Genomic DNA, 16597 nt, shown 5'->3' with positions numbered 1-16597 from the left:
CCTACCTTGATGGCCCCGTTCTTTCCACTGGGATCACACTCGCTGAGATCCTTCATTTAGGTCTTCTCCTTCTCCTTCTCCTTCTCCTTCTCCTTCTCCTTCTCCTTCTCCTTCTCCTTCTCCTTCTCCTTCTCCTTCTCCTTCTCCTTCTCCTTCTCCTTCTCCTTCTCCTTCTTCTTCTTCTTCTTCTTCTTCTTCTTCTTCTTCACCAGAGTGTCTTGGCTTTCCATGTCTAAAATACTCTCATAGGCTCTTCAGCCAGATCCGAATGCCTTATGGGCTGATTCTCAAAAAGTGTTTTTTTTTAAAAAGATTGATTTGATTGTTACCACCACAGACACGCGAATTATCATACCACCTCCTCGCTCTCTGAAGATTGTTTATCAGAAAGATGATTTTATTTTCCTTTTTCTTTTTTATTTCTTTTTTTTTTTTTGACAGGCAGAGTGGACAGTGAGAGAGAGAGACAGAGAGAATGGTCTTCCTTTTGCTGTTGGTTCACCCTCCAATTTCCGCCACGGTAGGCGCGCTGCCGTTGGCGCACCACGTGATCGGATGGCAGGAGCTAGGTGCTTCTCCTGGTCTCCCATGGGGTGCAGGGCCCAAGGATGTTGGGCCATCCTCCACTGCACTCTCTGGCCTCTTCAGAGAGCTGGCCTGGAAGAGGGGCAACCGGGACAGGATCAGTGCCCCGACTGGGACTAGAACCCGGTGTGCCTGTGCTGCAAGGCAGAGGATTGGCCTAGTGAGCCGCGGCGCCGGCTGTATTTTCTTTTTTAAAGAAATGATTGATTGGGGCCAGCGCTATAGCACAGCGGGTTCAACCTCCAGCCTGCAGTGCCTACAGCCCATATGGGCACTGGTCTTTCAAATAAAATAAAATAAAATGAAATGAAATCAATCGTTGTTTTCGGACGTTGTTATTTAATTCTTTGAGAGGTAGAGTTGCAGACAGTGAGAAGAAGAGCCAGAGAGAAAGGTGTCCCTTCCGTTGCTTCACTCCCCAAATGGCCACAATGGTGATAGCTGTGCCAGTCCGGAGCCAGGAGCCAGGGGCTGAGGTCAAGCTCTTCAAGTGCCACATCTGTCAGTGAGGTCTAGGGTGTGACTTAGGGAGGGTCCATCAAAGCCTTACTCGCATCCCAAGTGGGCTTCCTTGTCTAAAGGAGCCCTCCGGGAGGGCGGGCGGGCCGGCCGGCAGGAGGGCGGGCGGGTTCGCGGGCGGCAAGGGGCAGATGAGCGCAGACGCTGGAGAAGCAGCAGCTTCGGAAATCCAGCCTGCCGGTCCGCGTCCTGATGTCGAGTGAGCAAGTGGCCGAGGCGGCTGGGCCAGAGGTTGGCTGTGCAGGGCTGGCTTGGTGGTAGACCAAGCCATGGCGGCACCGGCTTGCCCGTTTGCGGGATCGCTGGCTTAGAGCAATGGAGAAAACAGGAGCACCGTTTGCTGCAGGGCTCCCGCCAGCACTGAGTTGTCAGTGTCCGCCTCTCCCATCCTTTTGGATGCCCGTGACTGTCGTGACTGTCGTGACTGTCGTCCAGCGAACACGGCAGCCAGTTGCGTCTCCGGAAAACTCGGATGTTGGTTGCACAGAAAACCTTCCAGTCTTTGGCTTGTGTTTTCCGTTTGCTTCCGAGTTGCACTGTTGAGATATTTTCCAGGTCGATGTGATACAAGGTACTAAGTACCCTTGTACTTTGAATTTTAAAACATGGACTTTGGGAAAACCTCTTTGGAAACCTATGCAGGTAAGAGGTCTTCAGAAAGTACGGGGGAAAATAGGTATAAAGAAAAAGTTATGCATGGCGTTCAAAACAATTTTTTTTTTTGACAGGCAGAGTGGACAGTGAGAGAGTGACAGAGAGAAAGGTCTTCCTTTTGCCGTTGGTTCACCCTCCAATGGCCGCCGCGGTAGCGCGCGCTGCGGCCGGCGCACCGCGCTGATCCGATGGCAGGAGCCAGGTGCTTCTCCTGGTCTCCCATGGGGTGCAGGGCCCAAGCACTTGGGCCATCCTCCACTGCACTCCCTGGCCACAGCAGAGAGCTGGCCTGGAAGAGGGGCAACCGGGACAGGATCGGTGCCCCGACCGGAACTAGAACCCGGTGTGCCGGCGCCGCAAGGCGGAGGATTAGCCTAGTGAGCCGCGGCGCCGGCCCAAAACAATTCTTTTTGCACCAGAATGAGCTCGTTTTTTGACTCCTATTTCCATGCATTTCTTAGTCTCTCTGTATGCGTGTGGGGGGAGGGGGGCGTGGGGGGATGTGTGGGTGTGTTCTTGTGTATGTATGTATGTGTATTTCTGTGTGTCTGTCTGTCTGTCTGTCTCTCTCTCTCTGTGTGTGTGTGTGTGTGTGCGTGTGTGGCAGTAGAACATGTATGCCTCGTGAAGTTCCAGCTCACGTCGAAAATGCATGACCATGAGATCAGGCTCTGCCTTCCACGGTGCTTTTTCCAAAATTCCTTTGCGAGACCCTGGCAAAGAGGAGAGCCCCCGAGAGCGCTGGTGTCTACCGACATCAGGAACTCCAATGGATTCTTTCTTGCTGAAAGCAAACCAAAGCCCTTTGTTCCTGTTCCCTCTGCAGCGCCCAGGTCCTCTCGCCGCAGCCGCACGGCCTTTACCCCCGACCAGCTGGGGATGCTGCAAGCTGTTTTCCAAAGCACCGCCTGTCCTGACTGGGAGAAGATACAAGAGTTATCGTCAAAACTCCATCTGGATGAGTGCGTCATAAAGGTATGTGCTGAGCCCCGCGCCCTCCACGCCGCGCACTCACTGGCGGTCCCCAATGCGCGCGCTGCGCTTCGCAGTCCCCGCGAGGCTGGCAGGCAGAGGCTGCCCCTTTGGGGCTTGTGCCCAACTTCCTGCGCTTGGGCGCTTGACAAGAGAGACTCCCCCGGGCGCTCGCGGCTGCCTGGCGGTGGCGGTGGCTGTGGCGGTGGCGGGCGGAAGAGTTCAAGCCTGAGCCGGCGCTGGCGAGGACCGCGCCTGGTGGATGGAGCCACCCAGCCCGCGGGCGGCAGCCGAGAGCCGCCCGCACAGGCGGAGCAAACACGTGTGTGCAGGGAGCGCCTGTACACATTGTATGTCTTTGCATTTGTTGGAGGAAACGCAATGAGACAGAATGTCTTTGTAAGATGTATTTAGTATTTCTTTGAAAGAGTTCGAGGCGGCATAGACCCCATGGCCTAATGACCCCACCAGGCCTCCCCTCCGAGGGTCTCCGCACCTCTCAGTACTGTGTCCTTGGAGACCGAGCTCCCAGAACGGGAGCCTTTGTGGTGCACACCCCAGCGCGGAAAGTTCTAGGTTCGCTTGGGAGCAGGGCAGAGGCAGCCCGGCCCCCTCCCCTGTACCTGACGCCTGCGGCTCGGGGGGGGGGGGGGGCCGGCACAGCAGTTTAGAAAGAGGCTTGAGCCGAGCGCTCCCACGCCACAAGGGCCCCGAGCTTGAGGCCCGTGGGGTCTCCCTGGGGTCGTTGCCGCTGGACTAACCTGTTCCCTCCCTTCCTCCCCAGACGTGGTTTAAAAATCAGCGCGCCAAGCAAAGAAAACTGCAGCGAAAGGGCCAGCCCCACCAGCCCAGCGAGTCCACACCTCAGCCTCCTGCTCCACTGCCGCCGCCGCCAGGCTCAGAGCACAGCGCGCCTGCGCAGGAAGATCACGGCCCTGGGAGCTCCCAGGCGCAGGGCCCCGAGGCGGCTGCCGAGGCCCCGCTGCCCGCCGACCTCCAGGACATCCATCTGGACTCCTCTGCGCCCTGGGCTTCGCTGCCCCACGACTTCGGGGAGCTCGTGCGGATGTGCAGCTTGTTCGCTGGCGAGGAGCCCGACGACCTAGCAGATATCTGAAGCCCCAGACTTAAAGGGCCTAATGTTGTCCAGGAATAGAAACAAGAACAAGAAAAACCAATGAAGCAGTCTGTAGGAGCCCCTGCCAGCGACCTGGAGACAGCCCTGGAGGGACCACTCCTCTGCCTTGTGCTCTACCAAAGCCAACGTGATGGGAGTTTGGGGGGATCTCTGGGCTGGGCCGAGGCATCACAGCCTGGAGGCTGGTGTTCTGCAGTGTGTGGCCATTCTGTCACGGTGAACTTAGACGCTTGTGAAGGGCTCCAAGGAGAGGATTGATGGGATTCCTGAGGGCAGTCAGGCGGGCCTGGGGAGCTCGCAGCGGCCTTGGCCCCCAGCCGCCGCCCGACAGTCGGGGGTCGCCGCCACCGTGGAGCGCCAGGGGGCGCCATCGTAGACAACAAGGCGAAAGCCGGGGCCGCGGGGGCGGGGCGCGGCGGCCGCGTTCGTGGGCTGCGGTCCTGCGCGTGCTCTCGGGCGGTGGGTGGGCAGCGGGCCCTCCCCGGGCCACGCACGAGGGGACGGGGCTGAGACTCGGGCGCCCAGACCCGCTTTCCAGTGGTCAAGTTCTCCCGGAGTTCTGGGCTCTGCTTCCCGCAGGGCGCTCAGCGCTTCAGGCCCGCCCCCTTGCTCTTCCTGTCCAATCAGGAGCGAGGGAGGGATGCCTTCGGGCTCCAGCTGGGCAGGGATTGTTTTCCGTGTTTCATTGTTTGCAGGCAGAGTTCCAGAGGGGTAGAGGGCGTGAGAGAGAGAGCGGCAGAGAGATATGCAGAGTGATAGAGTTAGAGATAGAGAGTTAGAGGGAGAGAGAGAGACCGAGGTGGAGAGAGAGAGATAGTGATAGTGATTGTGATAGTGATAAGAGCGGGAGACAGAGAGAGAGAGAGAGAGAGAGAGAGAGAGAGAGGCCTGCAGTGCCTGCATGCCATAGGGGCCCCGGTCTTCCGATCCAGCTCTCTGCTATGGCTGGGAAAGCAGTAGAGGATTTGCCCAAGTCCTTGGGCCCCTGCGCCTGTGTGTGGGGGAGACCCAGAAGAAGCTCCGGATCCAGGCTTCGGAACAGCTCAGCTCTGGCTGGTGTGGCCATTTGGGGAGTGAAACAGCGGGTGGAAGACCTCTCTCTCCCTCTCTGGAACTCTGCCTTTCAAATCAATAAATACATCTTTAACAAAAAGTGTCTTTTGTTTGTTTGTTTGTTTGTTTGTTTTTAATGTGTTAATTTTTAGGTTTTTTTAATCTTTTATTTCATGAATATAAATTTCCAAAGTACAGCGTATGGATTACAATGGCTCCCCCCCCCATAACTTCCCTGCCACCCGCAACCCTCCCCTTTCCCACTCGCTCTCCCCTTCCATTCACATCAAGATTCATTTTCAATTCTCTTTAGACACAGAAAATCAGTTTAGTATATATACAGATTTCAACAGTTTGCCCTCACATAGCAGCACAAAGTGAAAAAATGCTGTTGGAGTACTAGTTATAGCATTAAATAACAGTGTACAGCACATTAATGACAGAGATCCTGCATGATACTTTTTTAAAAAATTGATTTATTTTAGCCGGCGCCGCTGCTCACTAGGCTAGTCCTCCGCCTTGCGGCGCCTGCACACCGGGTTCTAATCCCGGTCAGGGCACCGATTCTATCCTGGTTGCCCCTCTTCCAGGCCAGCTCTCTTCTGTGGCCCAGGAGTGCAGTGGAGGATGGCCCAAGTCCTTGTGCCCAGTACACCATGGGAGCCCAGGAAAAGCACCTGGCTCCTGCCATCGGATCAGCGCGGTGTGCCGGCTGCAGTGCTCCTACCGCGGCGGCCATTGGAGCGTGAACCAATGGCAAAAAGGAAGATCTTTCTCTCTTTCTCTCTCTCACTGTCCACTCTGCCTGTCAAAAAAAATTGATTTATTTTCTATTTAATTTCCAATTTAACACCAAGGTTTTTTTTTCATTTACAATTATCTTTATATACAGGAGATCAATTCAGTATCTACTAAGTAAAGATTTCATCAATTTGCACCCACACATAAACACAAAGTGTCAAAATACTGTTTCATTTTAGTACTAGCTATATCATTACTTCACCTTGGACAACCCATTAAGGACAGATCCCACATGGGATGTAAGTACACAGTGACTCTTGATGTTGATTTAACAATTTAACACTCTTGTTGATGGTGTCAGTAATCTCCCTAGGCTCTAGGCATGAGTTGCCGAGGCTATGGAAGCATTTAGGGTTCACCAACTTCGATCTTATTCCGACAGGGTCATAGTCAAAGTGGAAGTTCTCTCCTCCCTTCAGAGAAAGGTACCTCCTACCTTGATGGCCCCGTTCTTTCCACTGGGATCACACTCGCTGAGATCCTTCATTTAGGTCTTCTCCTTCTCCTTCTCCTTCTCCTTCTCCTTCTCCTTCTCCTTCTCCTTCTCCTTCTCCTTCTCCTTCTCCTTCTCCTTCTCCTTCTCCTTCTCCTTCTCCTTCTCCTTCTCCTTCTTCTTCTTCTTCTTCTTCTTCTTCTTCTTCTTCACCAGAGTGTCTTGGCTTTCCATGTCTAAAATACTCTCATAGGCTCTTCAGCCAGATCCGAATGCCTTATGGGCTGATTCTCAAAAAGTGTTTTTTTTTAAAAAGATTGATTTGATTGTTACCACCACAGACACGCGAATTATCATACCACCTCCTCGCTCTCTGAAGATTGTTTATCAGAAAGATGATTTTATTTTCCTTTTTCTTTTTTATTTCTTTTTTTTTTTTTGACAGGCAGAGTGGACAGTGAGAGAGAGAGACAGAGAGAATGGTCTTCCTTTTGCTGTTGGTTCACCCTCCAATTTCCGCCACGGTAGGCGCGCTGCCGTTGGCGCACCACGTGATCGGATGGCAGGAGCTAGGTGCTTCTCCTGGTCTCCCATGGGGTGCAGGGCCCAAGGATGTTGGGCCATCCTCCACTGCACTCTCTGGCCTCTTCAGAGAGCTGGCCTGGAAGAGGGGCAACCGGGACAGGATCAGTGCCCCGACTGGGACTAGAACCCGGTGTGCCTGTGCTGCAAGGCAGAGGATTGGCCTAGTGAGCCGCGGCGCCGGCTGTATTTTCTTTTTTAAAGAAATGATTGATTGGGGCCAGCGCTATAGCACAGCGGGTTCAACCTCCAGCCTGCAGTGCCTACAGCCCATATGGGCACTGGTCTTTCAAATAAAATAAAATAAAATGAAATGAAATCAATCGTTGTTTTCGGACGTTGTTATTTAATTCTTTGAGAGGTAGAGTTGCAGACAGTGAGAAGAAGAGCCAGAGAGAAAGGTGTCCCTTCCGTTGCTTCACTCCCCAAATGGCCACAATGGTGATAGCTGTGCCAGTCCGGAGCCAGGAGCCAGGGGCTGAGGTCAAGCTCTTCAAGTGCCACATCTGTCAGTGAGGTCTAGGGTGTGACTTAGGGAGGGTCCATCAAAGCCTTACTCGCATCCCAAGTGGGCTTCCTTGTCTAAAGGAGCCCTCCGGGAGGGCGGGCGGGCCGGCCGGCAGGAGGGCGGGCGGGTTCGCGGGCGGCAAGGGGCAGATGAGCGCAGACGCTGGAGAAGCAGCAGCTTCGGAAATCCAGCCTGCCGGTCCGCGTCCTGATGTCGAGTGAGCAAGTGGCCGAGGCGGCTGGGCCAGAGGTTGGCTGTGCAGGGCTGGCTTGGTGGTAGACCAAGCCATGGCGGCACCGGCTTGCCCGTTTGCGGGATCGCTGGCTTAGAGCAATGGAGAAAACAGGAGCACCGTTTGCTGCAGGGCTCCCGCCAGCACTGAGTTGTCAGTGTCCGCCTCTCCCATCCTTTTGGATGCCCGTGACTGTCGTGACTGTCGTGACTGTCGTCCAGCGAACACGGCAGCCAGTTGCGTCTCCGGAAAACTCGGATGTTGGTTGCACAGAAAACCTTCCAGTCTTTGGCTTGTGTTTTCCGTTTGCTTCCGAGTTGCACTGTTGAGATATTTTCCAGGTCGATGTGATACAAGGTACTAAGTACCCTTGTACTTTGAATTTTAAAACATGGACTTTGGGAAAACCTCTTTGGAAACCTATGCAGGTAAGAGGTCTTCAGAAAGTACGGGGGAAAATAGGTATAAAGAAAAAGTTATGCATGGCGTTCAAAACAATTTTTTTTTTTGACAGGCAGAGTGGACAGTGAGAGAGTGACAGAGAGAAAGGTCTTCCTTTTGCCGTTGGTTCACCCTCCAATGGCCGCCGCGGTAGCGCGCGCTGCGGCCGGCGCACCGCGCTGATCCGATGGCAGGAGCCAGGTGCTTCTCCTGGTCTCCCATGGGGTGCAGGGCCCAAGCACTTGGGCCATCCTCCACTGCACTCCCTGGCCACAGCAGAGAGCTGGCCTGGAAGAGGGGCAACCGGGACAGGATCGGTGCCCCGACCGGAACTAGAACCCGGTGTGCCGGCGCCGCAAGGCGGAGGATTAGCCTAGTGAGCCGCGGCGCCGGCCCAAAACAATTCTTTTTGCACCAGAATGAGCTCGTTTTTTGACTCCTATTTCCATGCATTTCTTAGTCTCTCTGTATGCGTGTGGGGGGAGGGGGGCGTGGGGGGATGTGTGGGTGTGTTCTTGTGTATGTATGTATGTGTATTTCTGTGTGTCTGTCTGTCTGTCTGTCTCTCTCTCTCTGTGTGTGTGTGTGTGTGTGCGTGTGTGGCAGTAGAACATGTATGCCTCGTGAAGTTCCAGCTCACGTCGAAAATGCATGACCATGAGATCAGGCTCTGCCTTCCACGGTGCTTTTTCCAAAATTCCTTTGCGAGACCCTGGCAAAGAGGAGAGACCCCGAGAGCGCTGGTGTCTACCGACATCAGGAACTCCAATGGATTCTTTCTTGCTGAAAGCAAACCAAAGCCCTTTGTTCCTGTTCCCTCTGCAGCGCCCAGGTCCTCTCGCCGCAGCCGCACGGCCTTTACCCCCGACCAGCTGGGGATGCTGCAAGCTGTTTTCCAAAGCACCGCCTGTCCTGACTGGGAGAAGATACAAGAGTTATCGTCAAAACTCCATCTGGATGAGTGCGTCATAAAGGTATGTGCTGAGCCCCGCGCCCTCCACGCCGCGCACTCACTGGCGGTCCCCAATGCGCGCGCTGCGCTTCGCAGTCCCCGCGAGGCTGGCAGGCAGAGGCTGCCCCTTTGGGGCTTGTGCCCAACTTCCTGCGCTTGGGCGCTTGACAAGAGAGACTCCCCCGGGCGCTCGCGGCTGCCTGGCGGTGGCGGTGGCTGTGGCGGTGGCGGGCGGAAGAGTTCAAGCCTGAGCCGGCGCTGGCGAGGACCGCGCCTGGTGGATGGAGCCACCCAGCCCGCGGGCGGCAGCCGAGAGCCGCCCGCACAGGCGGAGCAAACACGTGTGTGCAGGGAGCGCCTGTACACATTGTATGTCTTTGCATTTGTTGGAGGAAACGCAATGAGACAGAATGTCTTTGTAAGATGTATTTAGTATTTCTTTGAAAGAGTTCGAGGCGGCATAGACCCCATGGCCTAATGACCCCACCAGGCCTCCCCTCCGAGGGTCTCCGCACCTCTCAGTACTGTGTCCTTGGAGACCGAGCTCCCAGAACGGGAGCCTTTGTGGTGCACACCCCAGCGCGGAAAGTTCTAGGTTCGCTTGGGAGCAGGGCAGAGGCAGCCCGGCCCCCTCCCCTGTACCTGACGCCTGCGGCTCGGGGGGGGGGGGGGGGGCCGGCACAGCAGTTTAGAAAGAGGCTTGAGCCGAGCGCTCCCACGCCACAAGGGCCCCGAGCTTGAGGCCCGTGGGGTCTCCCTGGGGTCGTTGCCGCTGGACTAACCTGTTCCCTCCCTTCCTCCCCAGACGTGGTTTAAAAATCAGCGCGCCAAGCAAAGAAAACTGCAGCGAAAGGGCCAGCCCCACCAGCCCAGCGAGTCCACACCTCAGCCTCCTGCTCCACTGCCGCCGCCGCCAGGCTCAGAGCACAGCGCGCCTGCGCAGGAAGATCACGGCCCTGGGAGCTCCCAGGCGCAGGGCCCCGAGGCGGCTGCCGAGGCCCCGCTGCCCGCCGACCTCCAGGACATCCATCTGGACTCCTCTGCGCCCTGGGCTTCGCTGCCCCACGACTTCGGGGAGCTCGTGCGGATGTGCAGCTTGTTCGCTGGCGAGGAGCCCGACGACCTAGCAGATATCTGAAGCCCCAGACTTAAAGGGCCTAATGTTGTCCAGGAATAGAAACAAGAACAAGAAAAACCAATGAAGCAGTCTGTAGGAGCCCCTGCCAGCGACCTGGAGACAGCCCTGGAGGGACCACTCCTCTGCCTTGTGCTCTACCAAAGCCAACGTGATGGGAGTTTGGGGGGATCTCTGGGCTGGGCCGAGGCATCACAGCCTGGAGGCTGGTGTTCTGCAGTGTGTGGCCATTCTGTCACGGTGAACTTAGACGCTTGTGAAGGGCTCCAAGGAGAGGATTGATGGGATTCCTGAGGGCAGTCAGGCGGGCCTGGGGAGCTCGCAGCGGCCTTGGCCCCCAGCCGCCGCCCGACAGTCGGGGGTCGCCGCCACCGTGGAGCGCCAGGGGGCGCCATCGTAGACAACAAGGCGAAAGCCGGGGCCGCGGGGGCGGGGCGCGGCGGCCGCGTTCGTGGGCTGCGGTCCTGCGCGTGCTCTCGGGCGGTGGGTGGGCAGCGGGCCCTCCCCGGGCCACGCACGAGGGGACGGGGCTGAGACTCGGGCGCCCAGACCCGCTTTCCAGTGGTCAAGTTCTCCCGGAGTTCTGGGCTCTGCTTCCCGCAGGGCGCTCAGCGCTTCAGGCCCGCCCCCTTGCTCTTCCTGTCCAATCAGGAGCGAGGGAGGGATGCCTTCGGGCTCCAGCTGGGCAGGGATTGTTTTCCGTGTTTCATTGTTTGCAGGCAGAGTTCCAGAGGGGTAGAGGGCGTGAGAGAGAGAGCGGCAGAGAGATATGCAGAGTGATAGAGTTAGAGATAGAGAGTTAGAGGGAGAGAGAGAGACCGAGGTGGAGAGAGAGAGATAGTGATAGTGATTGTGATAGTGATAAGAGCGGTAGACAGAGAGAGAGAGAGAGAGAGAGAGAGAGAGAGGCCTGCAGTGCCTGCATGCCATAGGGGCCCCGGTCTTCCGATCCAGCTCTCTGCTATGGCTGGGAAAGCAGTAGAGGATTTGCCCAAGTCCTTGGGCCCCTGCGCCTGTGTGTGGGGGAGACCCAGAAGAAGCTCCGGATCCAGGCTTCGGAACAGCTCAGCTCTGGCTGGTGTGGCCATTTGGGGAGTGAAACAGCGGGTGGAAGACCTCTCTCTCCCTCTCTGGAACTCTGCCTTTCAAATCAATAAATACATCTTTAACAAAAAGTGTCTTTTGTTTGTTTGTTTGTTTTTAATGTGTTAATTTTTAGGTTTTTTTAATCTTTTATTTCATGAATATAAATTTCCAAAGTACAGCGTATGGATTACAATGGCTCCCCCCCCCATAACTTCCCTGCCACCCGCAACCCTCCCCTTTCCCACTCGCTCTCCCCTTCCATTCACATCAAGATTCATTTTCAATTCTCTTTAGACACAGAAAATCAGTTTAGTATATATACAGATTTCAACAGTTTGCCCTCACATAGCAGCACAAAGTGAAAAAATGCTGTTGGAGTACTAGTTATAGCATTAAATAACAGTGTACAGCACATTAATGACAGAGATCCTGCATGATACTTTTTTAAAAAATTGATTTATTTTAGCCGGCGCCGCTGCTCACTAGGCTAGTCCTCCGCCTTGCGGCGCCTGCACACCGGGTTCTAATCCCGGTCAGGGCACCGATTCTATCCTGGTTGCCCCTCTTCCAGGCCAGCTCTCTTCTGTGGCCCAGGAGTGCAGTGGAGGATGGCCCAAGTCCTTGTGCCCAGTACACCATGGGAGCCCAGGAAAAGCACCTGGCTCCTGCCATCGGATCAGCGCGGTGTGCCGGCTGCAGTGCTCCTACCGCGGCGGCCATTGGAGCGTGAACCAATGGCAAAAAGGAAGATCTTTCTCTCTTTCTCTCTCTCACTGTCCACTCTGCCTGTCAAAAAAAATTGATTTATTTTCTATTTAATTTCCAATTTAACACCAAGGTTTTTTTTTCATTTACAATTATCTTTATATACAGGAGATCAATTCAGTATCTACTAAGTAAAGATTTCATCAATTTGCACCCACACATAAACACAAAGTGTCAAAATACTGTTTCATTTTAGTACTAGCTATATCATTACTTCACCTTGGACAACCCATTAAGGACAGATCCCACATGGGATGTAAGTACACAGTGACTCTTGATGTTGATTTAACAATTTAACACTCTTGTTGATGGTGTCAGTAATCTCCCTAGGCTCTAGGCATGAGTTGCCGAGGCTATGGAAGCATTTAGGGTTCACCAACTTCGATCTTATTCCGACAGGGTCATAGTCAAAGTGGAAGTTCTCTCCTCCCTTCAGAGAAAGGTACCTCCTACCTTGATGGCCCCGTTCTTTCCACTGGGATCACACTCGCTGAGATCCTTCATTTAGGTCTTCTCCTTCTCCTTCTCCTTCTCCTTCTCCTTCTCCTTCTCCTTCTCCTTCTCCTTCTCCTTCTCCTTCTCCTTCTCCTTCTCCTTCTCCTTCTCCTTCTCCTTCTTCTTCTTCTTCTTCTTCTTCTTCTTCTTCTTCTTCTTCTTCACCAGAGTGTCTTGGCTTTCCATGTCTAAAATACTCTCATAGGCTCTTCAGCCAGATCCGAATGCCTTATGGGCTGATTCTCAAAAAGTGTTTTTTTTTAAAAAGATTGATTTGATTGTTACCACCACAGACACGCGAATTATCATACCACCTCCTCGCTCTCTGAAGATTGTTTATCAGAAAGATGATTTTATTTTCCTTTTTCTTTTTTATTTCTTTTTTTTTTTTGACAGGCAGAGTGGACAGTGAGAGAGAGAGACAGAGAGAATGGTCTTCCTTTTGCTGTTGGTTCACCCTCCAATTTCCGCCACGGTAGGCGCGCTGCCGTTGGCGCACCACGTGATCGGATGGCAGGAGCTAGGTGCTTCTCCTGGTCTCCCATGGGGTGCAGGGCCCAAGGATGTTGGGCCATCCTCCACTGCACTCTCTGGCCTCTTCAGAGAGCTGGCCTGGAAGAGGGGCAACCGGGACAGGATCAGTGCCCCGACTGGGACTAGAACCCGGTGTGCCTGTGCTGCAAGGCAGAGGATTGGCCTAGTGAGCCGCGGCGCCGGCTGTATTTTCTTTTTTAAAGAAATGATTGATTGGGGCCAGCGCTATAGCACAGCGGGTTCAACCTCCAGCCTGCAGTGCCTACAGCCCATATGGGCACTGGTCTTTCAAATAAAATAAAATAAAATAAAATGAAATCAATCGTTGTTTTCGGACGTTGTTATTTAATTCTTTGAGAGGTAGAGTTGCAGACAGTGAGAAGAAGAGACAGAGAGAAAGGTGTCCCTTCCGTTGCTTCACTCCCCAAATGGCCACAACGGTGAGAGCTGTGCCAGTCCGGAGCCAGGAGCCAGGGGCTGAGGTCAAGCTCTTCAAGTGCCACATCTGTCAGTGAGGTCTAGGGTGTGACTTAGGGAGGGTCCATCAAAGCCTTACTCGCATCCCAAGTGGGCTTCCTTGTCTAAAGGAGCCCTCCGGGAGGGCGGGCGGGCCGGCCGGCAGGAGGGCGGGCGGGTTCGCGGGCGGCAAGGGGCAGATGAGCGCAGACGCTGGAGAAGCAGCAGCTTCGGAAATCCAGCCTGCCGGTCCGCGTCCTGATGTCCAGTGAGCAAGTGGCCGAGGCGGCTGGGCCAGAGGTTGGCTGTGCAGGGCTGGCTTGGTGGTAGACCAAGCCATGGCGGCACCGGCTTGCCCGTTTGCGGGATCGCTGGCTTAGAGCAATGGAGAAAACAGGAGCAGCGTTTGCTGCAGGGCTCCCGCCAGCACTGAGTTGTCAGTGTCCGTCTCTCCCATCCTTTTGGATGCCCGTGACTGTCGTGACTGTCTTGACTGTCGTCCAGCTAACACGGCAGCCAGTTGGGTCTCCTGGAAACTCTGATGTTGGTTGCACAGAAAACCTTCCAGTCTTTGGCTTGTGTTTTCCGTTTGCTTCCGAGTTGCACTGTTGAGATATTTTCCAGGTCGATGTGACACAAGGTACTAAGTCCCTGAGCAGAGTGAAAAACAAAAACTGTCCAAGCCCCTGAGCTTCTGGCCTTCTGTTTGGCATTTAGGCCTTGGCCACCACTGGTCAGGACCATGGCCAGCGCCATGCACACAGCATCAGCACTGTGGACAGCTCAGAGGTTGACAGGGGTTGCAATGCTCTGAGATAAAAACTGCATAAGCCCAGGCCAGACAAGGAATCCAAAGTTGCCATGGAAGGATGGATTTGGTGATTTCCTTGAGGACCATTTAGACAATCTAGGATGACATTTGGGACAATGAGCCACTGTTCTTTGTATGTGGGACCAACTGGGCCCAAGGTATGAGGCACTTGAATAAGCGTGGTAGTACAGGGAGCTTCCCAGGGGAGTGAAATGTATTTGTGTAATGGGCATGAGCATTAGATTCAGTGGAAGATAACTTCAGAAGGAGCACTTGCCATATCTTTGTTGAGAATAAGGCACAAAGCTAGCCCAGCTTCAGAGAAAATGGACGCATAAGGGTATGTATTCAGAGGCTGAGAGAAAGGACCAAGAGTCCCAGGGAAAGAGGGAAACTGAAATGAGAGAGCCCTGTGTGCACTGCAGCCCTGTGTGTGCTGCACAAGCCCCATTCCCATCATCCACCAGTGCCATGACTCCTGGGAAATGCCCAAAAGTTGGCACGCAGATGGAATCCCCTCAAACCACACCCCAAGCCCCACCCTACTTGAGTGTTCACTTAAGGCACAGACAGTGGCCCTGTGCTTCCAGGTACTAGGTACAGCCCCAAACCCTGCTAGCAGCAGCGTTCTCTCCCTGGAGGTTAACCCTGCTCCCACCTGTGGACTTTCCCTCTGTCTTGAAGTAGTTTGCTTCTCTGCTCACCTTTATCCACACGTCTTCCTTGGTTCTCCCTCACCTGGAGGCAGGAACGTGGTCCAAGCCTAGCCAGGGCTCAAGCACTTGATGCCCTTCTGGTTACATGTCAGACACAGGTGGAGTTCAGGGGCCGTGGCCTCCACTAGGTCCAGTCTTGGCTTGCTGTGGGCTTTTGGGGGAGTGGACCAGAAGAACCAGAACGTCTTTCTCTTTCTTTCAAAAAAGTGAAAATAATTTATAAAAAAGGAGAGCTTGTAACTTCCAATTAAATGGAGAATATGTTGTCAAGGGGCTGGCTTTGTGGTAGAGTGAGTTAATCTGCTGCCTATGAGGCCAGCATCCCACATGAGCACTGGTTCTAGTCCTGGCTGTTCCACTTCCGATCCACTTACTGCTATAGCCCAAGAAAGCAGTGGAAGATGGCCCAAGTGCTTGGGCCCCTGCGCCTGTGGGGAGACCTGGACAGAAACTCCTGGCTCCTAGCTTTGGGTTGGCCCAGCTCCAGCTATTGCAGCCATTTGGGGTGTGAACCAGAGGATGGAAGACCTTTCTCTATGTCTCTCACTCTATATATTTCTATAACAAAGAAAGACTGAGTCACCAGGAAAATGTTTTTTTTTTTTTAAAAAAAAAGATGTGAAAGAGATGGCTTCACTGGTGAATTCTACTAAGCATTTAAAGAGAAACTAACAGCAATCCTTTTCACACACTTGCAGGTATAGAAGAGGAGCACTTCCTCCTTGGTAGTTCTCATGAGAGGTTTGATTATTAGAGTTCCAGTTGGGTCTAGGTTGTCTCTCTTCCTCCTGGTTCATGATATTATTGCTCCCCTACACCTGCCAGGAGCAGCTGCCACAGACAACAGACTGTGGGGATGCCTACCCTGAAGTGTAGCCTGCAAGCTGGAGGCTAAAATAAGCTTTGAATATCCCAAAACTCTTTCAGATATTTTACTTAAAGTCATGAAAATCTGTGAGAGAGAGAGGTCTTCCATCTGCTGGTTCACTCCCCATATGGCTGCAACAGCTGGAGCTGTGCCCATTTGAAGCCAGGAGCCAATAGCTTCTTCCAGGTCTCCCACGTGGGTGCATGATGGCAATGCCAGTGGATTCACACTGCTGGGAGCCCTGGATCGCCTCCTCCCACCAACTAGACATCTGACAACTTAGCGTCTGCCCTACAGGATGTCTACCAGATTGGTGGCATTGGTGCTGTCCCCGTGGCTGAGTGGAGACTGCTGTTCTCACACCTGGCATGCTGGTGACCTTTTCACAAGTCAATCTCATAACTGAAGTGAAGCCTACTGAAATGCACATGAAGTCCTTGGGCCCCTGCACCCACGTGGGAGACCTGGAGGAAGCTCTCGCTCTCTCTCTGCCTCTGCCTCTCTGTAGCTCTGCCTTTCAAATGAATAAATAAATCCTTTAAAAAAAGTGATCGAGAGAGAGAGAGAGAGAAAGATTATGATGTCTATCTGCTGCTGTCTGCATTGGGTGAGTGTGAGTGTTGAGCAGCTTCGTCGAGCATTCCCCAAGATCCCCTCAAGGCCTCTGGCTGAGCTCCAGGAAGGATGGGAGACACCCAACCACAGAGCCCCACCTTCACCTTCTGAACCGAATCCGGTTTGGGGCACTAAGAAAGATCCGACACCAGCTTGTTCCTTAAAACTAGCAACCAACTACTTTTAACATCCCATTACTTGAGGAAACAACTTTTGCAGGTTTAACCTCAGAATAAATATATGTTT

General features: G+C 53.8%; 2 protein-coding genes across 2 annotated transcripts; both read left to right on the top strand.

Annotated features, from left to right (window-relative positions):
- Positions 1 to 1709: 1709 nt before the first annotated feature.
- LOC133747644 (homeobox protein MIXL1-like) lies at positions 1710 to 3847 on the top strand. The gene is made up of 3 exons (XM_062175967.1): positions 1710 to 1746; positions 2585 to 2733; positions 3515 to 3847. The coding sequence occupies exons 1-3, from the start codon at positions 1710 to 1712 to the stop codon at positions 3845 to 3847; spliced, it is 519 nt and encodes a 172-aa protein (XP_062031951.1).
- Positions 3848 to 7868: 4021 nt separating this feature from the next.
- LOC133747643 (homeobox protein MIXL1-like) lies at positions 7869 to 10008 on the top strand. The gene is made up of 3 exons (XM_062175965.1): positions 7869 to 7905; positions 8744 to 8892; positions 9676 to 10008. The coding sequence occupies exons 1-3, from the start codon at positions 7869 to 7871 to the stop codon at positions 10006 to 10008; spliced, it is 519 nt and encodes a 172-aa protein (XP_062031949.1).
- The last annotated feature ends 6589 nt before the right edge of the window (positions 10009 to 16597 follow it).

This window comes from Lepus europaeus, chromosome 19, assembly GCF_033115175.1.
Source record: "Lepus europaeus isolate LE1 chromosome 19, mLepTim1.pri, whole genome shotgun sequence".
NCBI classification, from domain to species: Eukaryota; Metazoa; Chordata; class Mammalia; order Lagomorpha; family Leporidae; genus Lepus; species Lepus europaeus.
Note: the sequence above shows the minus strand (reverse complement) of the source record. Positions and strands in the feature narration are given on the sequence as shown.